The 27678-nt window shown below is 48.2% G+C and overlaps 1 protein-coding gene across 1 annotated transcript in view; it reads right to left on the bottom strand.

The window, feature by feature from the left end:
- TNFRSF13B (TNF receptor superfamily member 13B) overlaps window positions 1–27678 on the bottom strand; it is a 45392-nt gene that overhangs the window by 4028 nt on the left and 13686 nt on the right. The window contains exons 6-7 of the mRNA XM_036838185.1: window positions 5414–5551; window positions 2645–2887 (exon numbers count right to left, since the gene is read on the bottom strand). Coding sequence (XP_036694080.1) covers window positions 2645–2887; window positions 5414–5551 — 381 coding nt within the window. The remainder of the gene's footprint in view (window positions 1–2644; window positions 2888–5413; window positions 5552–27678) is intronic.

Here is a 27678-nt window from a genome sequence, read left to right as displayed (position 1 = left end):
CTGTGAGGGGGTTGCCGGGCTGACCGTCCCCGGTGGGGACAAGGAGATACAGAGTCTGGAGACGTCCCAGGTCAGCCGTGCTCACGCCACCCAGAGCTCTGAACCCGGGACCCAGGAGGCCCTTGAATAGGGCCTGGGGGCTCCGTGGGCTCGGATAAGAAAAGCAAACCTTAATTTTCACTAAAACTTAGCCTTTGCTCCCCTGTTTGTAGCAGTCGCAGCCCCAGTGGTACTAGCAGTGGCTGTACCCTGTCCACAGAGAATCCGTGTGTTTCCACTCCCAGCCCCTCCCAGCACCTGCACATGCTGTGCCCTCTGCCTGGAACACCTTTCTCCCCGCCGTCTCTTAGATGTATGCTTTCCTTTTAAATGAGCAGTTACTTCGTGCTGATCCTGACACGCAGCACAGCAACCCCGTGAAGGCAGATGATCTCAGTCTTACGGAAACACTTAACCTCAGAGAGGTTAAGTGACTTGCTCAAGGTCACACAGTTGGTGGGAGATGGAACCAGGGGTCTGGCCCCCAGTCTGCCTTGAAGGCCTCTCCTCGGGGAAACCTTCCTTGCCCCATCGCACCCTGGCTGGGGGATGTCGTCACCACGCACTGAGGTTACTCAATCATTTGTCTTGTCTCTCCCGTCGGACTGTGACTTCCGTGGGGTCAGCGACAGGGTCTGCCTGACTCTTGCACCCGCCCCCCAGGCACAGCTGAGCCCTCCACAGTTACCGTCAAATGAAGGAACGGCCATTCCGAGAGACGTGGAGGGGCCGAGGTGGGGGCTGGCAGGGCGGGGAGTGAGTGGGGGGGACAGGGCAGCCCCGCTGCCACAGGCAGTGTCCTGCACACCCTGCCCTTGACACCCAGGGTGTGGGCCCGGCACTTCCTGTTCACAGGCCTCACCACACCCAGCTCTCGCCCCACCTGCACGCCCAGGTGTCAGGACACAGCGGGACACACACGTAAGCCCCAGACCTCCAGAGGGAGCGGGGCAGGGGCAGGTACGGCGAGGCGTCACCCAGGCCCCGAGGCTGGGGAGGCCACACCCTGGAATGACTGGGACAGCGGCTGCTGCAGGTCAGACGGTCACACTGACCCCACTGGCTCCTGGAATGTCTGTCCACACTTCCTGGGGGATTCGTACCTGGAGGGTCCACCCCAGGGGACCCTCTGGGGAGGGGGCTTGGCTGGTGGTCACAGGCAGGAAGGGCTAACGGTGTCACACTGGCAACAGGTCCCCCTAAGTGGGCGACGGTGCCACAGAACACTGTTCTGGGGTTTGGCTCTTGCAGAGCGGACAAACTTTGGAACCCGCAGGCCGGGCCCGAGTCCCTGCTCAGCTGTGCACTGACTCTCCAGGTTTTGAGACTCAGTTTCTCTGTCTGTAAAGGGAAATCTGTGGCATCGGAGGTGGACGGGGTTCTGGGTTTCGCTGGAAGAGTCAAATACATCACTGACTGCAGGGCAGGCGTGGGGGTCACCAGACCTTGGAGAGCAGCCCCCCTTTGTGGTTCCGTTCGTCACCGCCTCCCCCCGTATCCACGCCCTCTGTGTGTGGATCTGCACTTGCTCTCACGAGAGGCTGTGCTGGATAAAAACCGGCCACAAACCCCCCACAGCTACAAATCCTTCGCCTCTCCTCCAGCCGAGAGTGGGGTCTGTCTCCCCTGCCTTGAATCTGGCTGGCTTTGCATCTGGAGGGATAGAATGCAGCATGATGGGTGCCAGCTCTTGGCTGAGAGGTTCAGAGGCCTGTGTGTCACCTCTGATGTTCCTGCCCATCCGCTGGTCCCAGGGGAGGACGAGAGACTCAGGAGCAGAGCCCCTCCAGCTGACTCCAGCCAAGCCCTACGCCATGAGGAATAACATGCCATGGAATCTGGGGGCTGTTTGTTACATGGCAGCAGCTTACTGACAGGAGAGCAAAACAGAGTAAGAAACAACAGTCTAACCGAGAAGAACCAGGCTGGGCATTTCGTTATCAGGACACACGAAGCCTGTTCTCATGGAAGTGATGTCATGAGGAAAGTCACAGAAAAGGAGGAAAACCAGCCAGCGCCTGGCAGACCAAGAGCACCGTAAATATCAAGTGTTTACGGGTCCACATCCCCACCCAAGCCCCGTCCTTTCTGACACCACAGAGCAGAGTAGCTGAGCCAAGAGGTGTTTTCTGGGAGGATTAATTAAGTCATTTCCAGTGCTCGGCACTTAGTAGGTGCCCAGTTCAAGGGACCCCTCTCACATATCTAAGGAGGCCCATCTCCACCGTGAGCTCTTTTGGTAGTACTTTTCCTTCTCATTCTTGGGAAGTCTCCGTTGCCTCTAAATGGATTGGGGGTCTTGCTCACAGGTTAGCTGTGCTGTCCACTCACTGCCCTGTGTTCTAAGAATTCATTCAGCCACAGTTATGAGACTCTCAACTGTCAGGTCTTTTTTTCTTTTGCTTCCTTCTTGCCCACAGACTTCTGTAAACTTTGCCTAATTTTTTTTTTTCTATCCTGTGATGATCCCCCCACCCCCCTGGTTTCTGGCCATTTGCCTGCACTGGACTTCCTGCTTTGCAGCTTCTCCTTATTGAGGCCTGGTGCCTGCCTTCCACCCACTCTGACCCTTGGACACCGCGCAGGCCAACCTTAGGTGGCTTACCTGGACCCACATCCGAGCCTCTGTGCTCTGATCCCTGGTACCTCCCTAGGTTGTCTGCCCGGGTCAAGGCCTCTCCGGTCCGCTGTCTCCTGACCTCTGGTGGGAGGTTCACTTGACTCAACTTGTTCTCACAGAAGTGTGTGCATTGCTTGGGGTGACGTCCACAGATGGAGGCACAGCTGATACAGTCCCCCAGGAGCTGGTCATAGTACCTGCCTTGCTCTTTGCGGCAGCTGAGTGACTCTGGGAGACAGAGATGCGTGATGCTGCTGGGTGACAGACACAGGCAGGAACTGGGGGTCTGGCCTCAAAGGGTATCAAAGTTAAAAAAAAATCCTAGTCCAGTCCCCCAAAAGCAATTCCAGGGTAATCCAAGTCCTCTTCCAGTATGCAAATGTAAGACTATACGTTGTCCTCTAAGTACTGTTTTAGCTGCATCACACACATTTTGACATGCAGTAGTTTTTCTATACCTAGTTTAGAATGTTCTTATTTTTCACTATCATTTCTTCTTTGATCTATATATTACTTAAAAGAGCATTTCTTAGTACTAACTGTATAAGGGTTTTCTAGTTATCTTTTAAGTTATTACGTTGTCACATAACTTCTTTACTTGGGTTTTTCACACTTCATAAGGGAGAAATGTATTTCATATAAACATAAGGAATGGAGAACAAAGCCAGAATCTGCCTTAGCAAGTTGGGGAAGGGGACTGGAAGAAAGATGAGAAAGCTCAAATTAATAGTGTTTTTTCTGTCTTAATAATAAATGAGAATTTCAGGAGCTTAACCAGGCATCAGTGCCAAGGGGCAGAAGCCAAGCAAACTGAAGCCCATTCACACTTGCTGGAGAGAGCAGTTTTGAGTGCCATACAGAAACCTACACTTTCACAGGACAGGTTTCCCTTGTCTCTAAGATTCATTCATATGAAAATGTGACTCGTATGCAGGTTTTCAGGGCGCATTTTGGAGGCAGCACAAGACAGAGGCCAAGAACCCAGACCTTGAAGCCACGCAGGCTTGGGGAAGCTCTGGTCCGCCACTTCACGTGGTGGGCTTGGCCCCTCCGTACCTCAGTCTCCTGTTTTCCAGGAGAGGAATAATTATAACAATGGTGATTTCTTACGGTTGTTACGAGGATTTGAAGTCCCCAGCACAGTGCCTGACACATAATGAATAATGCTCAAGGTTTAAATAGAATATTCACTTGTGCTTCTTTGCGATGCAAACACGCCAACACTTACATCCTTTTCAGAGTAGAAGACAAAACCAGGAAGGCATGCGTTTGGGACCTCAGGGAAGAGTCGGGAGATCCTGTCAGGACCAATGACCACCCCTTGCCCTTACCCTGCTGTGGCCCTGGACCCTCCTGACCCTGACACTCACGAGGTGGAGTTAGCCTGATGGCAGCAGTGTCCCCGGGCTTGCCGTGACCTCCTCTCCTCCTTGGGAACCCCCATGTGGCTGTGCAGGTGACAGCTCCGCAGACCACCAGCCCTCACTGCCTGACCTCACAACCTCCCCTCTGGGCCTCCATATTCCCTGTTGTATTTTCCCGCCTCCGTGCCTTTGTCCATGCTGGTCCCTCCTCCAGGGGTGCCGTTCCCCCTCATCTGACTTCTGCATCTGTGGGCTCTTAACAATCCATCTCAGGTGGCGCTTCCTACCAGAAAACTTCCTTGCTCCCCAACCCATCAGCCGGATGTGGTCTCTCCCAACTGTGGCGTTTTATGGTAGTTCACCTTTTTACCATGAAGTGGAGTCATTTCTCCCACTAGCTAATAACCTCCTTGAAGGGTCTGTCAGATTCCTCTTTCCAGTGGTTTGTGGGTCAACACAGTGAATGTCCACCTCATTAATGGATAGTGGCTCAGAGCCATGGTGTTGCAGACTCAGTTGTTTAAACCCTAAGTCTTCCACTATTGTGCTGTGTGATCTTGGGCAAGTCACTCAGCCTCTCTGAGCCCCACTCAGCCAGTATTTATGAAGCACTTACTATGTGTCAGGCACTGTGCTAGGCTTAAGAAAGGAATTGAGCTCTCAGTCGGGTGGTTGAGACACATGAACACACAGGAAAGAACGTGTGGTACAAGCTGTGATAAGTTCCATCAGGGAAAGAACAAGTTACGAAAAAGCAAGCAAAAGACACTTTTCAAGTCAATTAGAGAAAACTGGATATGGCCTGAGTGCAGGTGATATTAAGGAATTATTGCTGGGGGTGATAAAATATTGAGGTTATATTTTAAAGGCCCTTATGTGTTAGGGATTCGTGATCCAGTATTTACAGGTAAAATGATAACGAGTTCTTGGATTGGCTTTAAAATACACAAGTAAAAAAATTGGGGACTGAAAAGGTGGAATTTCTAAAGCTGCTGATGGGTAGACAGGTTTATCATGCTGTCCTCTCTCTCTGTCCTAATTTCTATAATAAAAAGTTTCAGAAGAAAGAGCAGAGAATGATGAAGGAGGGCCCACTTTCCATCCGGCAGTCAGAGAGGACCTCTTGATTTGGGGCTGAGACCTGAAGGTCGGGTAGGAGGGAGCCCAGGGGAGAAGGTGGGGCAATGCATCCCTGTGCAAAGGCCCTGAGGCAGGAAGGAACAGAGCATGCTTGGGAAGCTGCAAGGAGGGTAGGAGGGTGGAAAGCTAGAAGGTGCCACACGGTCCGTCTCCCGTCTCCCTCCACCCCTCCTCAGGCCCCGAGTGCAGGCCAGGGGGACCTCCGGGGGCAGGAGGGGCCTCCAGCCCAGGCTCGGGCCCCAGGACTCACTGCAGAAGGCTGCACAGGTGCGTGGGCTCTGATTGCTGCAGATGGTTTTGCAGGAGACACAGGTGTTCAGCAGCGGGTCCCAGTACTGCTCTTCGGGGCAGGGCTTCATGGCCAACCCCAGCCGCAGGCCCTGTGGGGCTGAGAGGCAGGGAATGTGAGGGCAGCTGGCACCACTGGAGGCCGGAGCCCAGGCGGCTTCTCCCGCTCACGTTCCCTAGGGGGAAACAGACAAAGTTGGTTTCTGCCCCAGTTGTACTTGCTGGGCAACCCGGGGCTGACACCCTGAGCCTCAGTTTCCCAGCTGGGGCACGGCAGTTCTGAGGCCCCTCTGGCATCAGCGGAGCCCTGCTCGGCCCTGTTCTCTGCCCTCATGAACGTGCACACGCCTCCTGCCACGGGATCTTTGCACGTGCTGGTCCCTTAGCACCCCATGCTCTTCCTGCTCCACGACTGGTCATTTCCTTCTGACCCCTCAGATCTCTGTTGCAACTTCGTTTCTTCAGGGAAACCTTTCTGACACCCTCCCACCCTGGATTGGGACTTGCCCCTTCTTCTGCACTCCGACGTGCTCTTGTCACTGTTGTCACTTGACTTTCGTGATGGAATTATTTGATACTGTCTCCCCATTAACTGGGAGCATCACGCAGGCATAGATGCTAATTGCTTTGTTTGCTGCTGGGTCCTCAGAACCTAGATAGTGCCCAGGACATAGTAGGTGCTCATTAAATGAATGAATTAGAAAAGCAGACCTAGCCAGTGCCTAGCAAACAGCAAGCACTCAATAAATGTCCGTTTCCTTCCCTTGCTCTTTTGCTGAGATGTGAGACACGCACAATGACAAATCTCAACAGTACAGCTTGACAAATCTTTCCACGTGTACACACCTGTGTCACAACCACCACGTCAAGGTGGTGAACATTTCTTGCACCCTGATGACTCCCATGGGCCCCTCACACCCAACATCCACTCCCAGAGGTAACTTCTGTTCTGAGTTTGAACGCCACAGGGCCGTAGGCTGCTGGTACTGCCCGTTCTTGAACTTTCATGTCTGGATTCTTTGGCTCTGCAAGGCATCTGGGACTCATTCCAGATGGTTGTGTGTTGCGGAGTCTTCTGTAATTTTCTGCCTAATTTCATGGCATTTTCCTCCCCAACGACTTCTTTTAAACATTTTTTGAGGCACTTGTTTGTTCTTTGTTGGAAATCCGCTGAGGAAAGACCAGCGGCTCCCACTCCACCCGGCAGCTTAACTACCTGGGTTTATCCTCCTTCCCTCTTGAAACCAAACTGAAAGGGCAGGAAAAGATAATTGTCCTCAAAGATGGAAGAAGTGACTGCGGCAGGGGACAGGTGTCAGCCACGTTTTGGAAGACGGAAGGCAGAGGGCCTGGGGCGACAGGCTTTAGCTGAAGATCTCTCTCGGCTGAAGCTCACGGGGAGGAAGCGGAATTGAGTCACCGAATGCTGGGAACCTCCTGGAACTGGGGCACTAGGGCCTCTGACCGTGGGGGATGGGAGGGCAGAGCAGTGAAATAGGGTTGGATGGAGACTTTCATAAAGAGGGCTTGACCCCAGGCAGGTGACGGCCCCTCACCCACCTGAGCAGGAGGTTGGGGTCTCCTCAGACACAGCTGAGGAGGGGTGGCAGTGAGGTCCACTCTTCCCCCAGCCATACCTCAGGAGCGCTATGGCCAGGTTTGTAAAAGGTGTGTCCTCCCACATCCTGCAACTGGCAGGAAACCAGCAGACTCTGCTCTGGAAAAACTGACCCAAAGGAAAAGCCCTGGAGGCACTGACTGGGAGAGTCTTTCAAGAAAATGACCATGCTGCTGCCTGACCACTAGAGCAAAGCTTCTGTGTGAAAACCCTGTCCGTTTACCCAGAACTTCCAATCAGCCGTTAGTGCCTCAGTGTGAACTGTGAACCGCAGCCAAGGGTCACCTGATATTGGAGCACCACCTCTGCATGAAAGAGACCTTGGACGATGCATGCAGAAGAAATCCACCCGGTGCCAATAGAGACAATGCAGGGAACAGAAGAAAACTACAAGATGACAACAAGACATCCTTAGAAAGAGAAGAGAACTTTCATATCCGCGAGAAAGAATGGTGTACTAATTTTTTTTTCCAGCTTGTGGGATCTTAGTTCCCCAACCAGGGATCAAACCCAGGCCCTCAGCAGTGAAAGTGTGGAGTCTCAGTCACTGGACTGCCAGGGAATTCTCAGTGATGTGCTACTTTTAAAGAATTGTATGCATAGAACAAATAAGAATGACTAGAAATTTTAAAATATAATAGCCAGAATAAAAACATCTGTCAAAGGGTTATAAGATGTAATTGAAGAAATATCCCAGAAAATCGGAAAAGATACGAAAAATACGGAATTCTATCAGGAGGTCCGGAGGTTGACTGATGGGAGTTCCAGAGAAAACAGATTTGAAAGACAGCCTCTAGATTCAAAGAGCCAGTCAGGTGTCCTGCACAATAAATTCTCCCAAACCAAGACCCACCATCGTGAAATTCAGGAGCAACAGAGACTTGGAGGAGATTCTAAAGCCTCCTTGAGAACAAGCAGGTCACCTACAGGGAGGGCTCTGTGAGTTAGGAACTCTGTGGACGTTTCAAATCAAAGCGGGGGCGTGAGAGCAATGCCAGGGAAGGTGGCCAGGAGGAAGCCCCGGCGACCTGCTTCTCCCCTAACGGCCATCAAGCTGGCAGCCTCGGCTGAAGTAACGATATTGGCGCTCTGGGGTTGTCCACGGGACAGTCGGGCAAAGAGGCTGGTAGATTTGGGGAGTTTGGTGCCTTTCAGCCTGTCGTGGGTTGGTGGTTGCTCATGCCCCTGGGGCAACTTGCCGGGACCTGGATGGGCTGTAAGGACCTTGTCCTCTGAATGTTGGGATTGTGGGTTCTAATCGCTGGTCGCCGCTTTTGATCACTGAGGAGCCAACACAGAGGGTGGTGGTCATCGTTTCAGCCTCCCTGGGCTGAAGTGGCTCCCAGGGGATTGACAGAGACCTACTGCCCCCCCATCTGGGGAGTCACACATTTAGGGAAATCTTTTGTCAGGTCGCTGGTTGACTGCAGAGACGAAGGAACAGAAACTTTGGTGACCACACACAAGGAATACATACTTCGCAAAAATAGTTTGGAAGAGTCACAAACAGACTCCAGCTCTCAGCAGCAAAAAATCCAGCAATCCCGGAGGAGTGAGAGAGTTAAATTTCCGGACTTACCACAACGTAATGCTCAAAATGTTCAGTTCTCAAAAAACTTACAAAACATACAGAGAAACAGGAAAATATGGCACATTCACAGAAAAATAGAATTTGACAGAAACCATCCCTGAGGGAGCCTAGACATTGGAAATATTAGTCAAAGATGTTAAATCAACTGTCTTAAATATGTTCCATGAGCTACAGGAAACCACAGACAAAGAACTAAAGGAGATCAGGAAAATGATGTAAGAACAAAATGAGGATATGAATAAAGAGATAAGAGGTTGTAAAAAAAGGAACCAAAACTTGGAAGCAACCCAGATGCCCTTTAGTAGGTGAACTGATAAATAAACTGTGGCATCCAGACAATGGAATTTATTCAGCACTAAAAAGAAATGAGCTCTCAAACCATGAAAAGACGTGGAGAGATCTTAAATGCATGTGACTGAGAAAAGCCATGCTAAAAAGGCTCCACGCTGTATGATCCCAGCTCTGTGACATTCTGGAAACAGAAGAAAGATCACTGGTTGTCAGGGGTTATGGGGGAGGGAGAGATAAAGGTGGAGCACAGGGGATTATACAGAGCAGTGAAACTGTTCTGTATGATACTGTCATGGTGGATGCAAGTCATTCATTATACATTTGTCAAATCCTGTGGAAAGTACAACACCGAGAGTGAACCCCAGTGTAAACTATGGAGTTTGGACAATAATGATGTATTAATATAGTTACTCAATTGTAGTGGATGTGCCACTTTAGTGCAGGATATTGATAGGGAGGCTGTGCATGTTTGGGGACAGGGGGTATATGGGAATTCTCTGTAATTTCCATTCCATTTTTCTGTGAACCTCAAACCACTCTAAATAATCTATTAAAAAATGGAAACAAACTGAAATTCTGGAATTGAGAAGTCCAGTAACTGAAATGAAAAGACTCCCTAGAGGGGTTCAATAGCAGATCTGAGCAGCCAGAAGGAAACGATCAGTGAACCTGGAGATAAGACTATTGAAATTATTTAGAATAGGAAGCAGAAATTTAAAAGAATGAGAAAAAATAAACAGAACCTGAGGGACTCGTGGGAGCCCATCAAATGTAACACTGTTTGCATATAGGAATTTCAAAGAGAAGAGAGAGAGAAAATATTTGAAGAAATAATGGCTGGAGACTTCCCAAATCTTAGGAAAGACATGAATATACATGTTTGAGAATGTCAGTGAACAAGCAGGATAAACTCAATGACGCCCACATTGAGACACACTGTAATAAAATTGTGGAAACCCGAAGAGGAGAGAATTGTGAAATCAGCAGCAAAGAAACAGTTGTCATATACAGGGGATCCTCAATAAAATTAATAGCTGGTTTCTCCTCAGAAATCATGGAGGCTAGAAGTGAGCTGTTACATTTGAAGTACAAAAAGGAAAAAAAAAAAAACTATCAACCAAGAATTGCATATCTGGCAAAGCTATCTTTCAGGAATGAAGGAGAAGTTAAGACATTTCCAGATAAGCAAAAGCTGAGAGAGTTTGTTACCAGTAGACCTGTCCTACAAGAAATGCTAAAGGGAGTCGTCCTTCATGCTGAAGTGAAAGTGCACTAGACAGTAACTTGAAGTCATAAGAAAAAATAAGGAGCACTGGTAAAGGTAATCTATGACAATATCAATATCAATAGGAAGGGACAGAGATATAGAACAGTGTTTGTACACTACTGAAACTAAGTATTATTGAAACTCAGTTGTTAGAGGTTTAAGACGTTAATTGTAATCCTCAGGGTAATCACTTAGAAAAAATAACTAAAAACATACAGAAACTGAAAGAAAAAAGGAATAAAAAAGGCACACTACAAGTAATCAACTAAATACAAAAGAAAAGTCAGTAGTGGAGGAACTGAGGAACAGAAAACATAAGACATACAGAAAACACATAGATAAATGACAGAAGTAACTCCTTTTTCAGTAATCATATTACTGTAAATGGACTAAACTCTGCTATTACAAAAGGCAGAGACTGGGAGATTGGATTAAAAAAACAGTATTCATCTATATCTTGTTTACAAGAGACTTACTTTAGATGAAAGGACACAAGAGCTTGAAAGTAAAACAATGGACAAATATCGTCCATGCAAATAATAACCAAAAGAGAGCTGAGGTGTCTATATTATTATAAGACAAAGTAGTTTAATCAAAAGAGGTTACAAGAGACAAAGACAAGATATATTGATTAAAAGTTTGATACAGGGGCTTCCCTGGTGGCGCAGTGGTTAAGAATCTGCCTGCTAATGCAGGGGACACGGGTTCGAACCCTGGTCTGGGAAGATCCCACATGCCGTGGAGCGACTAGGCCCGTGAGCCACAACTACTGAGCCTGCGCGTCTGGAGCCTGTGCTCCGCAACGGGAGAGGCCGCGACAGTGAGAGGCCCGCGCATCACGATGAAGAGTGGCCCCCGCTCGCCGCAACTGGAGAAAGCACTCGCACAGAAACGAAGACCCAACACAGCCAAAAATAAATACATATATTTTAAAAAAAAGTTTGATACAGCAAGAAGATTTAACAATTATAAACACGTGTGTGACAACAGAGTGTAAACATATGAAACAAAAGTTGACGGAATTGAAGGGAGAAATAGACAGTTCTATGACAATATTTGGATATTTCGATGCCCCACTTTCAGTAGTGGGTAGGAGAACTGGACAAAAGATCAGTGAGGACAAGATGACTTGAGCAACTCTGTAAAGCAACCATATAACAGACACATACGCAACACTGTACTCAGCGACGCAGACTACACATTCTTCTAAAGCGTCCCTGGAACATACTCCTGGACAGACTATATATCAGGTCACAAAACAAGTCTTAATAGGTTCTAAAAGGTTAAAGTAATTCAAAGAATCTTTTCTGATCAAAGTGGAATGAAACTAAAAGCCAGTAACAGAAGGAAAATTGGGAAGTTCACAAATATGTGGAACTTCAACAACACACTTTTTTTTTTTTTTTTCATTTATTTGGCTGTGCCGGGTCTTCATTGCAGCACACTGGATCTTCGTTGCAGCATGCAGGATGTAGTTCCCAGACCAGGGATTGAACCTGGCCCCCTTGCATTGGGAGCAAAGAGTCCTAACTGCTAGACCACCAGGGAATTCCCCCCAACACACTCTTAACCAATGGGTCAAAGAAGAAATCACAAGAGATATTAGAAAATATCTTGAGATAAATGAATATGAAAACACAACGTACCAAAAGTTATGGGATACAGTGAATGTAATGCTAAGAGGGAAATTTATAGGTATAAATGGGTACACTAAAGAAGAATTTCTCAGATCTTAACCTATCTGTATACCATGAGGAACTAGAAAAAGAAAAGCAAACTAAACCCAAAGCAAGCATAAGGAAAGATTAGAGCGGAGATAAAGAAAAAAGAGAATAGAAAAGCTGTAATAGAAAAGCTGTAAGTCAGCTGGAAAAAGATGACTTCCCTGGTGGTCCAGTGGTTAAGAGTCCGCCTTCCAATGCAGGGGACACAGGGTCAGTCCCTGGTTGGGGAACTAAGATCCCACATGCCATGGGGCAACTAAGCCTGCGTGCCACAACTACTGGGCCCGCACACTCTGGAGCCCGCATACCGCAACAAAGAGCGCACGTGCTATGGCCAAGATCCTGCATGCCGCAACTAAGACCTGATGCAGCCAAATAAATAAAGATAGAAAGAATTGATTAAAATAATAATAATAATAAATTAAAAAGAAAAACTATAATAGAGAAAATTAACAAAGCCAAAAGTTGGGTTTTTGAATAGATTTACAAAACTGACAAACCCTTAGCTGGATTGACTAAGGAAAAGAGACAAAACTCATATTACTAAAATCAGAAATGAAAGTGGGGCATTGGTACATATTTTATCGATTATAAGAGAGTACTGTGAACAATTGTGCACCAACAAATCAGGTAATCTAAATAAATGGACAATTCCTGGAAACATACAATCTACAAAAACTGATACATGAAGAAAGAATATCTGAATAGACCTATAACAGGTAAAGAGATTGAATCAGTAATAAGAAACCTCCCAACAAAAAGCCCAGGACCAGGGCTTCCCTGGAGGCGCAGTGGTTAAGAATCCACCTGCCAATGCAGGGGACGCGGGTTTGAGCCCTGGTCTGGGAAGATCCCACATGCTGTGGAGCAACTAAGCCCGTGCGCCACAACTACTGAGCCTGCACTCTAGAGCCCATGAGCCACAACTACTGAGCCTGTGTGCCACAACTACTGAAGCTCACGTGCCTAGAGCCCACGCTCCGCGACGAGAAGCCACGGCGATGAGAAGCCCACACACCACAATGAAGAGTAGCCTCCGCTCTCCACAACTAGAGAAAGCCTGCGCACAGCAACGAAGACCCAACACCGCCAAAAATAAATAAAGTTTTTTTTTAAAAAAAGAATGTGATCATTAAAAAAAAAAAAAAAGCTCAGGACCAGATGGCTTCACTGGTGAATTCTACCAAACATTTAAAGAAGAATTAAAGCTAATCCTTCTCAGACTCTTTCAAAAACGTTGAAGAGGGAGCACTTCCTAACTCATTCTGTGAGGTCAGCATTACACTGATGTTGAAGCCTAATAAAGACATCATAAGAAAAGAAAATTTCAGACCAATATGCCCTGTGAATATAGATGTGAAAATTCTCAACAAAATATTAGCCAATCAAATCCAACAGCATATTAAAAGGATTATACATTATAACCAAGTGGGATTCATTTCCAGAAGGCAATAATAGTTCAACACATGAAAATCAATAGATGTAATACACTACAAGAATGAAGGAAAAAACTACATGATCATTTTGAGGCAGAAAAAGCATTTAACAAAATTCAGCACCTTTTCATGATAAAAACATTCTATAAAGTAGGAATAGAAGACAACCTCCTCTACGTGATAACAACCATGTATGAAAAACCCACAGTTGACATCACACTCAGTGGTGAAAGACTGAAAACTTCTCTCCTATGACTAGTAACAAAACAAGAATGCCCACTCTTACTACTTCAATTCAACATAGTACTGGAAGAACAGTTAGGCAAGAAAAAAAAATAAATGTATTCAAATTGGAGAGGAGAAAGTAAAATTATCTGTTCATAGGTGACATGATCTTATATGTAAAATCTCTAAAAATTTCACACACTAAAAACTGTTAAAAATTCAGCAAAGTTGCAGATACAAAAGCAACACAAAAAATCAGTTGCATTTTTCATATACTTGCAATGAACGATCCTAAAAGGAAATTAAGAAAACAAATCCATATTTAGAGACATAAAAATGAATAAAATACTTAGGAATGAATTTAACCAAGGTGGTGAAAGAAGTATACCCTGAAAACTACAAAACATTGCTGAAATTAGAGAAGATCTAAATAAAAGACATCCCGTGTTCATGGATTGAAAGACAATGTTAAGATGTCAATACCACTGAAAGTGATCTACAGTTTCAATACAATCCCTAACAAAATCCCAGTGACTTTTTTACACAAATAGAAAAATCCATCTTAAAAATTCATTTGACCCTGAACAGTCAAAACAATCTTGAAGAAGAAGAACAAAGTTGGAGGACTCATACTTTCTGATTTCAAAACTTACTACAAAGCTAAAGTAAACAGTGTGATAATGGAATAAAGACAGATACTCAGACCAGTGGAATAGAATAGAACCCAGAAATAAGCTCTCCATCTATGGTCAGTTGATTTTCAACAGATGGAGGAGGGGGGGAAGCAGGGTCCATCTCAGTCAAGAGGGGAAGATAGAAATTCTCAGAATGATGGTGAAGGGAGTCCCTGGGACATGGCCTGGAGGCCAAGGGGGGAGCCCTATCTCAACTAAAATAGGAGAAAAGCGGGAGGAACATCTCCAGTGGAAACAGGGAACCGTATATAAGCGAGTCTGCTTGACCAGTTGACAGGCTGGATCTGCCCCAGATCTGTGGGTGAGTTACTGAGACATGCAGAGAAAACCAAGGAGTTTCAACTCCAGGGAGGTCACATGGCTCAGCTGTGAACAAAATTTACATCGTCATGTTGAGGTGAACAACAATCAGGGAATAACTCTGACTTTGTGTCTACAATAGTCACTCACTTGTGAGAGGGGACACCCCTAGACCACTGTCTGTGAACAGGGCAATGACAGGACTTATAAGACAGGAAGGAAGGAGGGAGAAAAACTGCAGAGGGTTTTGCATTTGGGGCAAATGGATTAGCTGGCAGCAAAGAGGGTGGTCTCTCCTTGAGCACCTGGTGGGCTAGGGGGTCTGAGAGAGTTTCAGCAGTTTCAACATTCTGGGTGACAGATGAGAGAATTACAGTGACCGTTTACAGTCTCTCTTTTATGAATCGGGAAGGAGGAGGAGGAGGAGGGGGAGAAGGAGGAAGAGAGAAAGGTGAGGATGACCGTTTCTTCCCATTGTAATTTCTGCCTCCTGTTGACTCATTCTGAAAACCGATTTCCCATGGTTCAGTGACAGAATGTGTGTGAACGCAGCCGTGCCTGTGGAGGACGGCACAGCTCTGAGTCACCAGCCAGCCAGCTTGGGAAAGGCTGGCAGCACAGCCTCGGGTTTTCTTTTCTGTAAACGGGGACTGTGGGTGCTCCTTTGCAGAGGAGGTTTCCTCGAGGACGTGCGCATGACACGCATGGAACTGGCCCGAGGTGCGGTTGCCGAGTGGTAGTTATTTGGATAAAGTGGTTTAAAATATAATGGATTAATTATAATCATTTCATAATCAGCAAATCCACACTCCAGGCCTGGGAACTGCCCCCAAAACCTCAGCTTGTGGCTGAAGCACTATAACTTCCCAAAGACACTTGTCCCTGTACGCTGCCGTGTCACCTGACCTCTCCTCTGAGATGTCTCAGGTGTGCCTTCCTGGACGGCCATGTGGCCTGAGCACCTTCTACCTGGTGATGTTTCTTATTTTGTAATTTGACATCTGAGGGTGTAGCCGTCTACCTCCTTACACTGTCTCATTCATCTCTGAACCCAGTGCTTCTGTAATACGAGGCACACAGTAGGTCCTCGGCCACTGCTCACAAATAACCAAATACTTTATAGAGAGCTGTCCTCAGTGAAGACATGGGGAGTAGAAAGCAACCCTCGTTCTTGCGCTGTGTTGACACTGTGTAATGTCTGAGTTTTGTTCTGCCCCCTCCCCTGCCTGCATCTCCTCCCTTCAAGTAGGACTCAGGGCAGAGGTGTCCTGAGGTTGGGGGGTGGGGTGGGCAGAGCAGAAATCCTGGCTTTTGCTTTCAGAACTTAGAGGAAAGGATTCTTGGCACAAAATGATTGGGCCAGAAAACAGCACAGAAAATAATTTCCCCTGGATTGAAGAAACAGCCCAAAGATTTAAGTGTGAAAGAGAATAAAATTTTAAAAACTTCTAGAGAAGAAACCGTTCGATAATTTCTTTATAACCTTGGAGTATGAAAGGCCTTTCTAATTATGACCCCAAATCCAAACTCTATAAAATAAAAAATAGATAAAATAGACTACACAAAACAAACAACTTCTGCATGGCAAAAAAGCAGCTTAAGAAGGAAAGTCCAAAGACAAATGAAAAACGGGAACAAAACATTTGCAACTCGTATCTAAAGAGTAAGCAGAGGGGCTTCCCTGGTGGCGCAGTGGTTAAGAATCCGCCTGCCAATGCAGGGGACATGGGTTTGAGCCCTGGTCTGAGAAGATCCCACATGCCGCGGAGCAACTGAGCCCGTGCGCCTAGAGCCCGTGAGCCACAACTACTGAGCCCACGTGCCACAACTACTGAAGCCCGCACGCCTAGAGCCCGTGCTCCGCAACAAGAGAGGCCACTGCAATGAGAAGCCTGCGCACCTGCCATGAAGAGTAGCCTCCGCTCGCCACAACTAGTGAAAGCCCACGTGTAGCAACAAAGACCCAATACAGCCATAAATCAATCAATCAATCAATCAATCAATCAAAAGGAGAAACACACATATGAAAAAAGAGTAAGCAGAAAGGAAAAGGCCAAGCCACCCTACAGAAAATTGGGCAAAGGTAATGAACAGACAGTTCACAGACAGGGATGAACAGCATAAATTTGCCTGGTCTCATTCCTAAGAGACAAGCAAATTTGAATTAACGCTGAGACCATCTTCCCCCTAATAGATTGCTAAAAATCCAGAAGTTTAATAACACCTCCTGTTGGCAAAGGTCACAAGGAGAGTGGCACTCATTCGCTCTGGAAGGAGAGGAATAGGGATAACCCTCACGGGGGGAGATTGGGCAACGTTAGTCAAAATGACTGATGTTTTTACCTGCTGATACAGTGATTAAACTCTGGAATTTATTTCAGAGTGCAAAATGATAAATTCATTGCAGCAATGTTTGTAATAGCAGAAGATTGGAAGTAGCACAAATGTCCCTCAGGAGGGGATTGCCTGAGTAAATAATATACACTCGACTATTACGCAGCTATAGAAAAGGGGTGAGGAAGCTCTCTGTATGTTGCTTTAGAAAGAACTCCGAGATATATTAAGTGGAAAAACAAACACAAGGAGCTTCCCTGGTGGCACAGTGGTTAAGACTCCGTGCTCCCAATGCAGGGGGCCCAGGTTCGATCCCTGGTCAGGGAACTAGATCCCACACGCATGCCGCAACTAAGAGTTCGCATGCCACAACTAAGGAGCCCGCCTGCCGCAACTAAGACCTGGCGCAACCAAATAAATAATTTTATTTAAATAATAAAAAAATAAAAACAAGGTCCATAACAGCGTGGCTCATAGTCTCCCTTCCTTTCTTTCTTTCTGCAAAAAGGGAGAAAGTTCTAATCTAGATTTATAGGTATTAGTATATACATAAAGAAACACTGTAAGGAAACATAAGAAACCAAAAACAGTGTTTTAAATAAAATACTGCAGAATAAATTGAACAAAAGAAGTACAAAACTTGTACATTGAACACTACAAAACATTCCTGAAAGAAGACCTAAATAAATGGAAAAATATTCCATATTCATGGATGGAAAGACTTAATATTGTTAAGATAACAGTGCTCCCCAAATAATTCTACAGATTCAATGCAATCCCAATCAAATTCCCAGCTGGCTTTTCTGCAAAATTTGAAAAGCTGATCCTAAAATCATATGGAAATGCAAGAGACCCAGAAGAGCCGAAACACTCTTGAAAGAGAACAAAGTTGTAGGACTCACACTTCCCAATTTCAAAACTTACTACAAACCAACAGTAAATAAGACAGTGTAGTACTGGCATAAGGACAGACATGGGTCAGTAGAGTAGAATTTAGAGTCAAAAACTAAAGCTTAACATTTATGGTCAATTGATTTTCAACAAAGATACCAAGAAAATTCAACAGGAAAAAGGATAGTCTTTTCAACAAATGGTGCTGAGACAACTGGGTAAGCCACCTTCAAAAGAATGAATGTGGGGCTTCCCTGGTTGCACAGTGGTTGAGAGTCTGCCTGCCGATGCAGGGGACACGGGTTCGAGCCCTGGTCTGGGAGGATCCCACATGCCGTGGAGCAACTAAGCCCGTGAGCCACAACTACTGAGCCTGTGCATCTGGAGCTGTGCTCCGCAACGAGAGGCCGCGACAGTGAGAGGCCCGCGCACCGCGATGAAGAGTGGCCCCCCGCTCGCCGCAGCTGGAAAAAGCCCTCGCACAGAAGTGAAGACCCAACACAGCCATAAATAAATAAATAAATAAATAAATACATAAATTAAAAAAAAAAAAAGAATGAATGTAGACCCCTAACTCACACCATACACAGAAAGTAATTCACAGTGGGTCATAGACCTAAATGTAACTAGACAGCTTTTAGAAGAAAACAGGAGTAAATCTTCATGATTTGGGGTTAGGCAGTGAGACCAAATGCACAAATGATTAAAAAGAAGCTTGAGAGACTGGACTTCATAAAAATTTTAAACTTTTGTGTTTCACAGAACACCATCAAGAAAATAAAATGATATTCCACCGACTTGGAGGAAATATTTCCAAATCATATATCTGATAGGGATTTGTATCCAGAATATATAAAGAAGCTTTACAACTGAATAATGAAAAGACAAATAACCTAGTTTAAAAATGGGTTAGGGAGTTAGACATTTTTCCAAAAAGCTATCTGAATGGCTAATAAGCACACAGAAAGATGCTCAACATCGTTTGTTGTAAGGGAAACTCAGAACCACACTGAGATACCTGCTGGGACAGCTGTAATGAACGAATGGATAACAACAAGTGTTGTCGAGGATGAGGAGGAACTGGAACCCTCCTGTGTTAATCGGGATTATAAAAACAGCGCAGCTGCTTTGGAAAGCAGTCTGGCAGCTCCTCAGAACGTTAAACACAGAGTTACCATATGGCCCAGCAATTCCACTCCTAAGAGAAATGAAAACATGTCCACCCAAATACTTGTACATGAATACTCACAGCAGCATTGTTCATAATAGCCAAAAAGTAGAAACAACCCAAATGTCCATCAACTGATGAATGGATAAGTAAAATGTGGTCCATCCGGACAACGGAATGTTATTTGGCCACAAAAAGGTATGAAGTACTGACACCCTACCACATGGATGCACCTCAAAAACATGCTAATGGAAGAAGCCAGTCATCAAACAGCACATTCCGTTTTTATAAGATGTCCAAAGTAGGCGAATCTATAGAGACAGAAAGTAGGTCAGTGCTAGCCTAGGGCTGGGGGTGGGGAGGGATGAGGAGTGACAGGGGTTCTTTTTGGGGTGATGATAATGTTCTAAAATTAGATTATAGTGATGGTTGCACAGCTCTTAAACAGGTGAACTTGGTGGCACGTAAAGCATCTGAACAGAGCTGTTTATTCTAGAGGGGGCAGGAAAGCTGGGCGGACAGAGGACCAGGAGGAAAGGAAGGCTGTGTTATGTACCTTTTTATACTTACTGGGCTTCCAGCCTGTGACTACCATCTATTCACAAAGCAAACTTATAAAGCAAGAGGCTTGGGAATTCCCTGGCGGTCCAGTGGTTAGGGCTCGGTGCTTTCACTGCCGGGGCCCCAAGTCGATCCCTGGTCGCGGAACTAAGATCCCACAAGCCACACGGCACAGCCAAAAAATATAAATAAATAAAAGCAAGAGGACCTAAATTAGGAGTTTGGGATTGGCAGATACACACTACTATATATAAAATAAACAACAAGCTCCTACTGTGGAGCACGGGGGTCTATATCCAATCTCCTGTGATAAACCGTAATGGAAAAGAATATGAAAAGAATATATAGGTGTAGAACTGAATCACTTTACACCAGAGACTAACACAACATTGTGAATCAACTATACTTCAATTAAAAGAAAATAAGCAGGGCTTCCCTGGTGGCTCAGTGGTGAAGAATCCGCCTGCCAATGCAGGGGACATGGGTTCGAGCCCTGGCCTGGGAAGATCCCACATGCTGCAGAGCAACTAAGCCCGTGAGCCACAGCTACTGAGCCCACGAGCCACAAGTACTGAGCCCATGTGCCACAACTACTGAAGCCCGTGCACCTAGAGCCCGTGCTCCGCAACAAGAGAAGCTCCCACTCACCGCAACTAGAGAAAGTCCGCGCGCAGCAACGAAGACCCAACGCAGCCATAAATAAATAAATAAATAAATAAATAAATAAATTTATTTATTTATTTATTAAAAAAAAGAAAGAAAAGAAGCAGAGGCCCACACAAAACTGAAGAGACCCCTGAGCCTTGTCCCATTTGGGGAGAGGAGGGTAGAAGCTGCCACCACCCCACCCACAGGGAAGCGATGGCCAGTGGACGGCAGGTTGGATCGGACGAGGGCAGCCTAGGAAGCCTCAAAGACCCATTCCTGGTCAGAGGGCACCGAGCCACTGGACCTGACGGGGACACAGAGCCCGCTTGGCCGGATGGCAGACACCCAGCTGGCCGGATGTCTGCGCTCTCCCTGCCCACCCCTCCTCCAACACCACCGGAACCTCCAGAAAGTCCCAGAACCATCATCCAGCCCCAAAGAAGGGCAGGAAAAGCCCCAAATTGACACTGGCCAGCAGAACAGAAGCCGCGTTGACCGCGGGAAGAAGGGGAGAGCTCTCCCAGGCCTGGGTCTGTGGACTCACGGCCCGGGCTCTCCTGCACCCCAGCTGTCTGCTCGTCTCCCTCACATGCCTGGCTTTGCAGGCGCTGGACCAAGAAAGGCCTCTGTGGTCAAATTAGTTTGAAAAACGTTGGGCTAAAGAAAGCCAAAGTTTTGTTGTTTTTAACTGCAACCCTTCTCAGCGCCTTTGCTTGTGGCTCTTCAGGAGGGGCTCAGGCAGGTTCAAAGCCCTTCTGTGTTTTTCTCAGGGACTTCTGGTGGGGGAGAGCCTCTCCTTCATTTTACGACAGAGGAAATGGAGCCCAGAGAGGTGAAGGGGCTCCTCCAAGGTCACACAGCGAGCCGGCGGACAAGGGGAGGCAGGCCCGACTCAGCTGCTCCTGGCAGCCTCCGTCAGTGCCAGGTCCCAGTTCTGACAGGTTCCCAACTCGTGGGCCTGGGCCTGGGTGGTTCCATCCTGTGCCAAGGTGACCTCTTGTGCCTTCCTAGTCCAACTCTCAGGAATCTCATACATCCAAGCCCTTAGCTGGGAACACATCTGGGGAGGTGGCTGCTTGACACAAAGGATTCCCATCCAAAGGATTCACAGAAGAGGTGTGCTCCCTGCCCGGCGAGTGGGGGACAGAGCAGCCGTGGCCCCTCCAACCTGGCCGTGGGTCCTGTCTGCACAGTGGGGGGCCTGGACCCTTCTACCTGCTTTAGCACCCACGCTTCCAGATTTGGGCCTTCGAACAAACCTTCAAAACCTGCCCTGATGAAAATTCTATAGGATAAATGATCCGGTTTCTTTGATTAAAAAAAAAAAAAAAACAGCAAGGGAAAACATGAGACAGAGTGGGAATGTTCTAGATTAAAACATATAACCAAAACGATGGTGTTTGGATCCTGATTTGAACAAATCAGCTGGAAAAGACATTGACAAGACGGTCGGGGAAGTCTGAACATGGGCGCTTTGGTGACACTAAGGAATCATTCTTTGCAGAAGTCGTCATGGCATGAGAGTTTTCTGGGGTTTTGTTTTTTAAGGAGTTTTTGTTTTTAAGGGAGAAATACAGAGGTATTTACAGATCAAAAACGCGCTGTTTGGACTTGTCTCTAAAGTGATCCAGCGGGGCATGGGTAATCCTGGAAGTGTGGACGCGGGTCGACGTCTGCAGGAGGGCCCGTTAAACACTCCTGATATTTAAAAAACGTCCTGGCCCATCTGGCTGTGGGTCCTGGGGCCAGCCTGGGGTGGGAGTGAGAGGGACTTCCTGCCTGTGAGGGTGACCCTCCAAGCTTGCGGCTGCTCTCCGGAAAGCAAGGCCAGACCCCCAGGGCCCCAGACCCAGCGCTCTCCACGTGCACGGGCGCGGGAGGCCCCGGGGCAGCTCGAGCTTGCCCGTCTACCGTGGGCACCGCTTCCCCTGCATCCCTGATGCCACGCAGAGCCCCAGGCAGAGCCCCCCGCGCCCACCCCCACTTCCCCGGCTACTCACATGGCTCCTCCTGGCCCACCCGGCTCCGGCCACCTCGCCTGCTCCGGCCCAGGCCACTCATTACTCAGGACGTTTATTATTAGCCCAGATTTGATTAGTGCCTGGGCTGCACTTCCTGGGTTTCCCCCCCCACCGGTAGGATGTAAATCAGCGGCTCCCCTCCCTCTGCGCCTGCGCCCTCTGTCTCAGGAGCTGAGGGGTGTGGGCCCAGCCTGATGCTCCAGGAGCCCCCCCGGACGCTGTCTGCTGAGCCCCCAGGGTGCGCTGCCCACCGGGCCTGGTCTCCTGCCCCCTCACACACACCAGGCTGCAGCCAGGGTGACCCAGCCTCCAGGCATTGCTCAGGGCCCTTCCCTCTTCCTCAACAACCCTTTCCTATTTCATTGCCCCGTCAGCTCCTCTCCTTCCTTCTTCAGGCGCCACTGAGGTGTCCGTTTCTCTGGGAAGCCACTCCTGACCGCCCGAGGCCAGGTGAGGTGCCCCTTCTCTGTGCTTCCTGAGCCCTGGCCTCGCCCCCTTCAGAGCACCTGAGAGGCTGAACTAGAGCCAGACAGACGGGGCTTGAGTCTCAGCTCGGCCACGTACCAGCAGGAAGCCTTGGTGGCGATTTACGTAACTTCTTGGTGCCTCTGTTTCCTCTTCTGTGAAGTGGGTACAAGGGTACAGGTGGTGACGACAACGGGATGTGTGCACAGTTCAGGCCGCAGAGCACTTTCCTGGCACAGTGAGTTCACCGTGCCCTCGTCAGCGGTCACTTTATTCCCGCCTTCCCAACCTGCGCGGGGACAGGGCTGGAGGCCGGCAGCTTCAGAAGTCACCGGAAGCCCATGGAGTTTGAGGAGGAATCAGGGTGGAGGGAGAGACAGGGCGGCCCAGGAAGACTTAGGGCAGGGCTGGCGTAGGTGGTGGGCCGCATGGGAGAGGAAATACGAGTGACCGGACGACCTAGAAAGCGCCCGGTCTCATCAATAATCAGAAAAGCTGATTATCATCCACCCGGTCGGCAAAGTCTTAAAGTGCAGTAATAGCGAGAGGAGGAGATCTGGGGAAGCATGAGCTTGGGCCCGCGGGAGGGAGCGTGTTGGTACCTCTGTGTGGAAGGGGACCTGCCAGGGTCACGTAAGATGGAGAACCTACACCTGATCCATGACCTGGAAGCTCTCTTCCAGGGGCCACAGGCGCACGAGGGTGCCTGGTGGAGCACCGTTGACGTGGAGCAACGGAAACAGAGCCAGCGCCCACCGGGCAGCGATGGCCGAGCATGTGAAGCTCGAGGGCCATAACCAGGAATACTACGCAGCCGTCAAAAAGAGGGAGACAGGTCTGTACACAGTGACGTGGAGAGATTGTCAAGACCTATGGTTGAGTGAAAAGTAGTTTGTGGCATGATTCTTGCAGTAAGAGGCCTTTCCGTGAGACAAAGACGAACAGGCCTCCTTGCCTACGACTGTGTGCGCACAGGCGTGGCAGAGCTATGGAAAGGATGGGCACCATGACAGTGGTCCTGCTGGGTAGGGCAGGAGGGGACCAGGTTGGGGATGGGGGCCGAGGGGCTTCAGCCCCGTTTGTAACATTTTAATTTTTACACGGAGGTACATATTCCTTGTGTCAGTGAAAAGTAACAAGCCCACGGCTGGCTGTGGGGGGATTTGTGAGCCCAGGCAACCACAGATGCTGTCGCCTGTTGGAGGGGGGCGAGCCCAGCGTCCCTGTGGGATGACCTCGCCGCGTCCCTCTGCACCTTATGCTAGCGCACCCCCGGGGCCGGGGCTCTCACCGCCTCACAGAGCAGCTGGCTCCCAGGGGGTGAGCCGACCGTGCCTCCGTTTCCACAGTCACACGTGGTCTCACCCGGTGAGACCACCCTTTGGAGTTTTAACACCAGCGCAGTTACCCATGAAATGAAAAACAAACTGAACAAGATCCAGCCTGGCTTTGGGCGGCGAGAATGGAATGATGGGGTCCCCAGCGTCTCACTGCTACTCACAGCTTGTTAATGCTTTTGCTTAAACACTGTTTACAAATGATGGATTGTATTGACTTTCTGTTTTCTTTAATTAGAGGTGTAATGTACACGCAGTAAGAGGCAGTATTCTCAGTGGGCAGGCCAGTGATGCTTACATGTGTGCAAACCCAGGCAGCACTCCCCAGATCAAGACCTAGAGCATTTGCAGCCCCCAGAAGCAGCACACCCCACCCCGCCCAGCATAACCAGTATTCTGACGTCTGTCACCACAGATGCATTTAGTCCGTTCCTGAACAGGGAGCATACAAACCGGATCGTCCACTTCTTTTTTCTGGCCTCTTTGCTCAAAGTTTGATTTTATTACACCAGACGGAACAAGCTGGGGGACCTTTGGGGGTCTCTGGGGGCCTCATTTTCCTCTGCCCAAACGATGAACGCAAAGCTCAAACAGAACCGCAGCCCGTGGGACCTCTCCCCCGCCGTGCTGCAGGAATTGTCCCGTGTGACCCCCTGCGCTGGGCGCCCTCCGAACAGGTGCCGAGGTTTCTGAGCCTCATTGTGAAACCAGCCCTGTCTCAGCCGTCTTGGGGGAGGCTCGGGATTCTAATTTTAAGCTCCACACTCAAGGGGACAGAAGAGTTTTGGAACCTGGAGCAAAGACTTTGTTACCTCAAGGTTTGGGAGCTGGCTCCATTATATGTGTCCTTCAAAAGATAGAATGAGCACACAGTGAATAGAAATTCAAACCCTGTGCGAGGAAATCCAGCACAAAGCCTCCCAGCGGGAGGCTTGGCTGCAGGCCCGTGAGCTGATCTGGGCACACGCGTGTACGTGCCACCACGTGATGGGTTTTGCCTCATCACCCCCCGCATTATTTTCTTACAGATTAAACACACTGTAAACAGGCTCCTTTTTTCACTTCATATATCCTATCAATCAAGTCCTTATCTTTTTACATGAGCTCTTCAGTGGTCACCAGGAAAAACAAAACAGCATCGCAGACGCTATTCTAAACATTCCCTGCCTTCATTTCGTACGTGATTTACCTTCTCCGTGTCTCGTGCAGTGGCTTGAATTCCTTAAGTGGAATCACTTGGCCAAGTGAACGTTCCAGTGGGCCTGCTTCACTGTCCGCATGCGCCTGTGGGGTTTGGGCCCGGAGCGCCCTGCCCCCAGACCTTGTGTGGGCCTCCCTGGGGCCTGGTGTCCGCTGCCCCCGTGAGGCCACGTGGCTCAGTCTTCTCTGAGGGAGTTCCAGAGGCAAGACAAAAGCAAGAGTATCCAAAAAAGGACATTTCTTAGAAATGCAGCGAAAGCCCTGATTTTCATGATGGCAATTTACATATACGACTCAGATGTGCTGAATTTCCTACATTGCTTTGATTTGTACTAATTTCTCAGAAATGCTAGAGACTGGTACTTTAGCAAAACCCACTTTGAAGAAGCAAACAGCGGTTTCTTCACAGTGAATTCCCAACCTTTTGTGGGAAGACCTATTTTCCCATTTAAAAAATTTTTCCCCTCAAAACTTTTTATTATGAAAACTTCAAATCTCAGAGAAAGGTTAAAAGTAAGGTGAAATGAATACCCCCAGGACCTCCAGCGGTTGACCAGTGTTCACATTGGTGTCTGTCATCCGCACCCTCTCTCTGCCTGTACCTTCTGCGGACCTTAGAACACCCCTTCTAGATGCTTTGCAGCGTCTTCAAAGAAGATGGACCGTCTCTCACACAGACTGTCATTTTCACACGTAAGAAAATCAGTGATAATTCAAAGGCATCATCTAATATCCAGTCTGTATTTAAGTTTCCCAGTTGTCCTAAGAAGCTTTTGTGGCTGCTTTTTTCCTTACTAAATTTATTTATTTATTTATTTAAAATGTATTTATTTGTTTATTTATGGCTGTGTTGGGTCTTCGTTTCTGTGCGAGGGCTTTCTCTAGTTGTGGCAAGCGGGGGCCACTCTTCATTGTAGTGCGCGGGCCTCTCACTGTCGTGGCCTCTCTTGTTGCGGAGCACAGGCTCCAGACGTGCAGGCTCAGTAATTGTGGCTCACGGGCCCAGTTGCTCCGCGGCATGTGGGATCCTCCCAGACCAGGGCGCGAACCCGTGTCCCCTGCACTGGCAGGCAGATTCCCAACCACTGCGCCACCAGGGAAGCCCCTGAATTTATTTTTAATTTTATTTATTTTTGGCTGCGTTGGGTCTTCGTTGCTGCGCACGGGCTTTCTCTAGTTGTAGTGAGCGGGGGCTACACTTCGTTGCGGTGCGAGGGCTTCTCATTGCGGTGGCTTCTCTTGTTGCGGAGCACAGGCTCTAGGTGTGCAGGCTTCAGTAGTTGCAGCACGTGGGCTCAGTAGGTGTGGCTTGCGGGCTCTAGAGTGCAGGCTCAGTAGTTGTGGCGCACGGGCTTAGTTGTTCCGTGGCATGTGGGATCTTCCCGGACCAGGGCTTGAACCCGTGTCCCCTGCATTGGCAGGCGGATTCTTAACCACTGCGCCACGAGGGAAGCCCGTGGTTGCTTCCTTTGATTCAGGATCCAGAGAGGGTCACACGTGGCGTTGGTTTGTCTCTAGCCATTTTTCTTCTAGAATCGTCCCCTCCCTTTTGCCCTGTTTCCTTTTCTTCTCTCTTCTTTTCCCGTCTTCTCTTGGTTTGACGTGGACGCGGCCTGTCTTGTGGAGTGTCCTACAGCCCCTCTCTGCTTGCTTCCTCCCTGTGTGGTTTAACACCGTGCTTGTCCTCTGTGAGTCCTGAAAGCTGAGTGGTGGCTCTGACGGCTCCCCTGGGTCACACACTTTGGGGAGAAGAGCCCCAGGTGATGGGTGTCCTTCCTGTTGCATCTCATCAAGTGGAGCCTGGTGTCAGCTCATCCCCCCGCCCCGCAGTGACACTGACAGGACCACCTGTTACGGTGGTGACACCAGGTGTCCCCACGTATAGGCCCCGGCGTCCCCCCAACTGGTCACTGGCAGCTGATCCTTTGGCATCTTGTGTGTCCTGGTCCCCAGGCACCTCGGTAGATGGCTTCAGCTTTCACTGAGGGTGGTGGCTTTCCACACCAGCCACTCTTCCCACGTTTCCCAGCCTATGTTCTCTGTGAAGGAGAACTTCCTTTTTGTTTCCCTTTTTGAAAAAAAAAATACAGAAAATAACCATGAATAATATAACAAAACCTGTATTTTCACCACCCAGAATCACAGGTTATGAGGTTGGCATATTCACCTTCAAGTTTTTCTTTTAAAAAAGAAACGATGACAGTGAAAGCTCTGAAATCTCCTGCCCTTACCCTACCCCTCCCCTCGCCAGGAGGAACCACCATCATGAACACGGCTCTGTCCTCCAGGCTTATTTTTATACCTTCAGAAGAATGTGTTTATCTATGAACATACAGTACATAGCACTATTTTGCATGTTATTTTTAAATTTTTTGTATAAATAGTACTCTGGTGTGTATCATCATACGTCTTCCTGTTTTCACCCAGCATTGTTGTGATCAACTCGCGTTAGTGC

Source organism: Balaenoptera musculus, chromosome 20, assembly GCF_009873245.2.
Source record: "Balaenoptera musculus isolate JJ_BM4_2016_0621 chromosome 20, mBalMus1.pri.v3, whole genome shotgun sequence".
NCBI lineage: Eukaryota > Metazoa > Chordata > Mammalia > Artiodactyla > Balaenopteridae > Balaenoptera > Balaenoptera musculus.
Note: the sequence above shows the minus strand (reverse complement) of the source record. Positions and strands in the feature narration are given on the sequence as shown.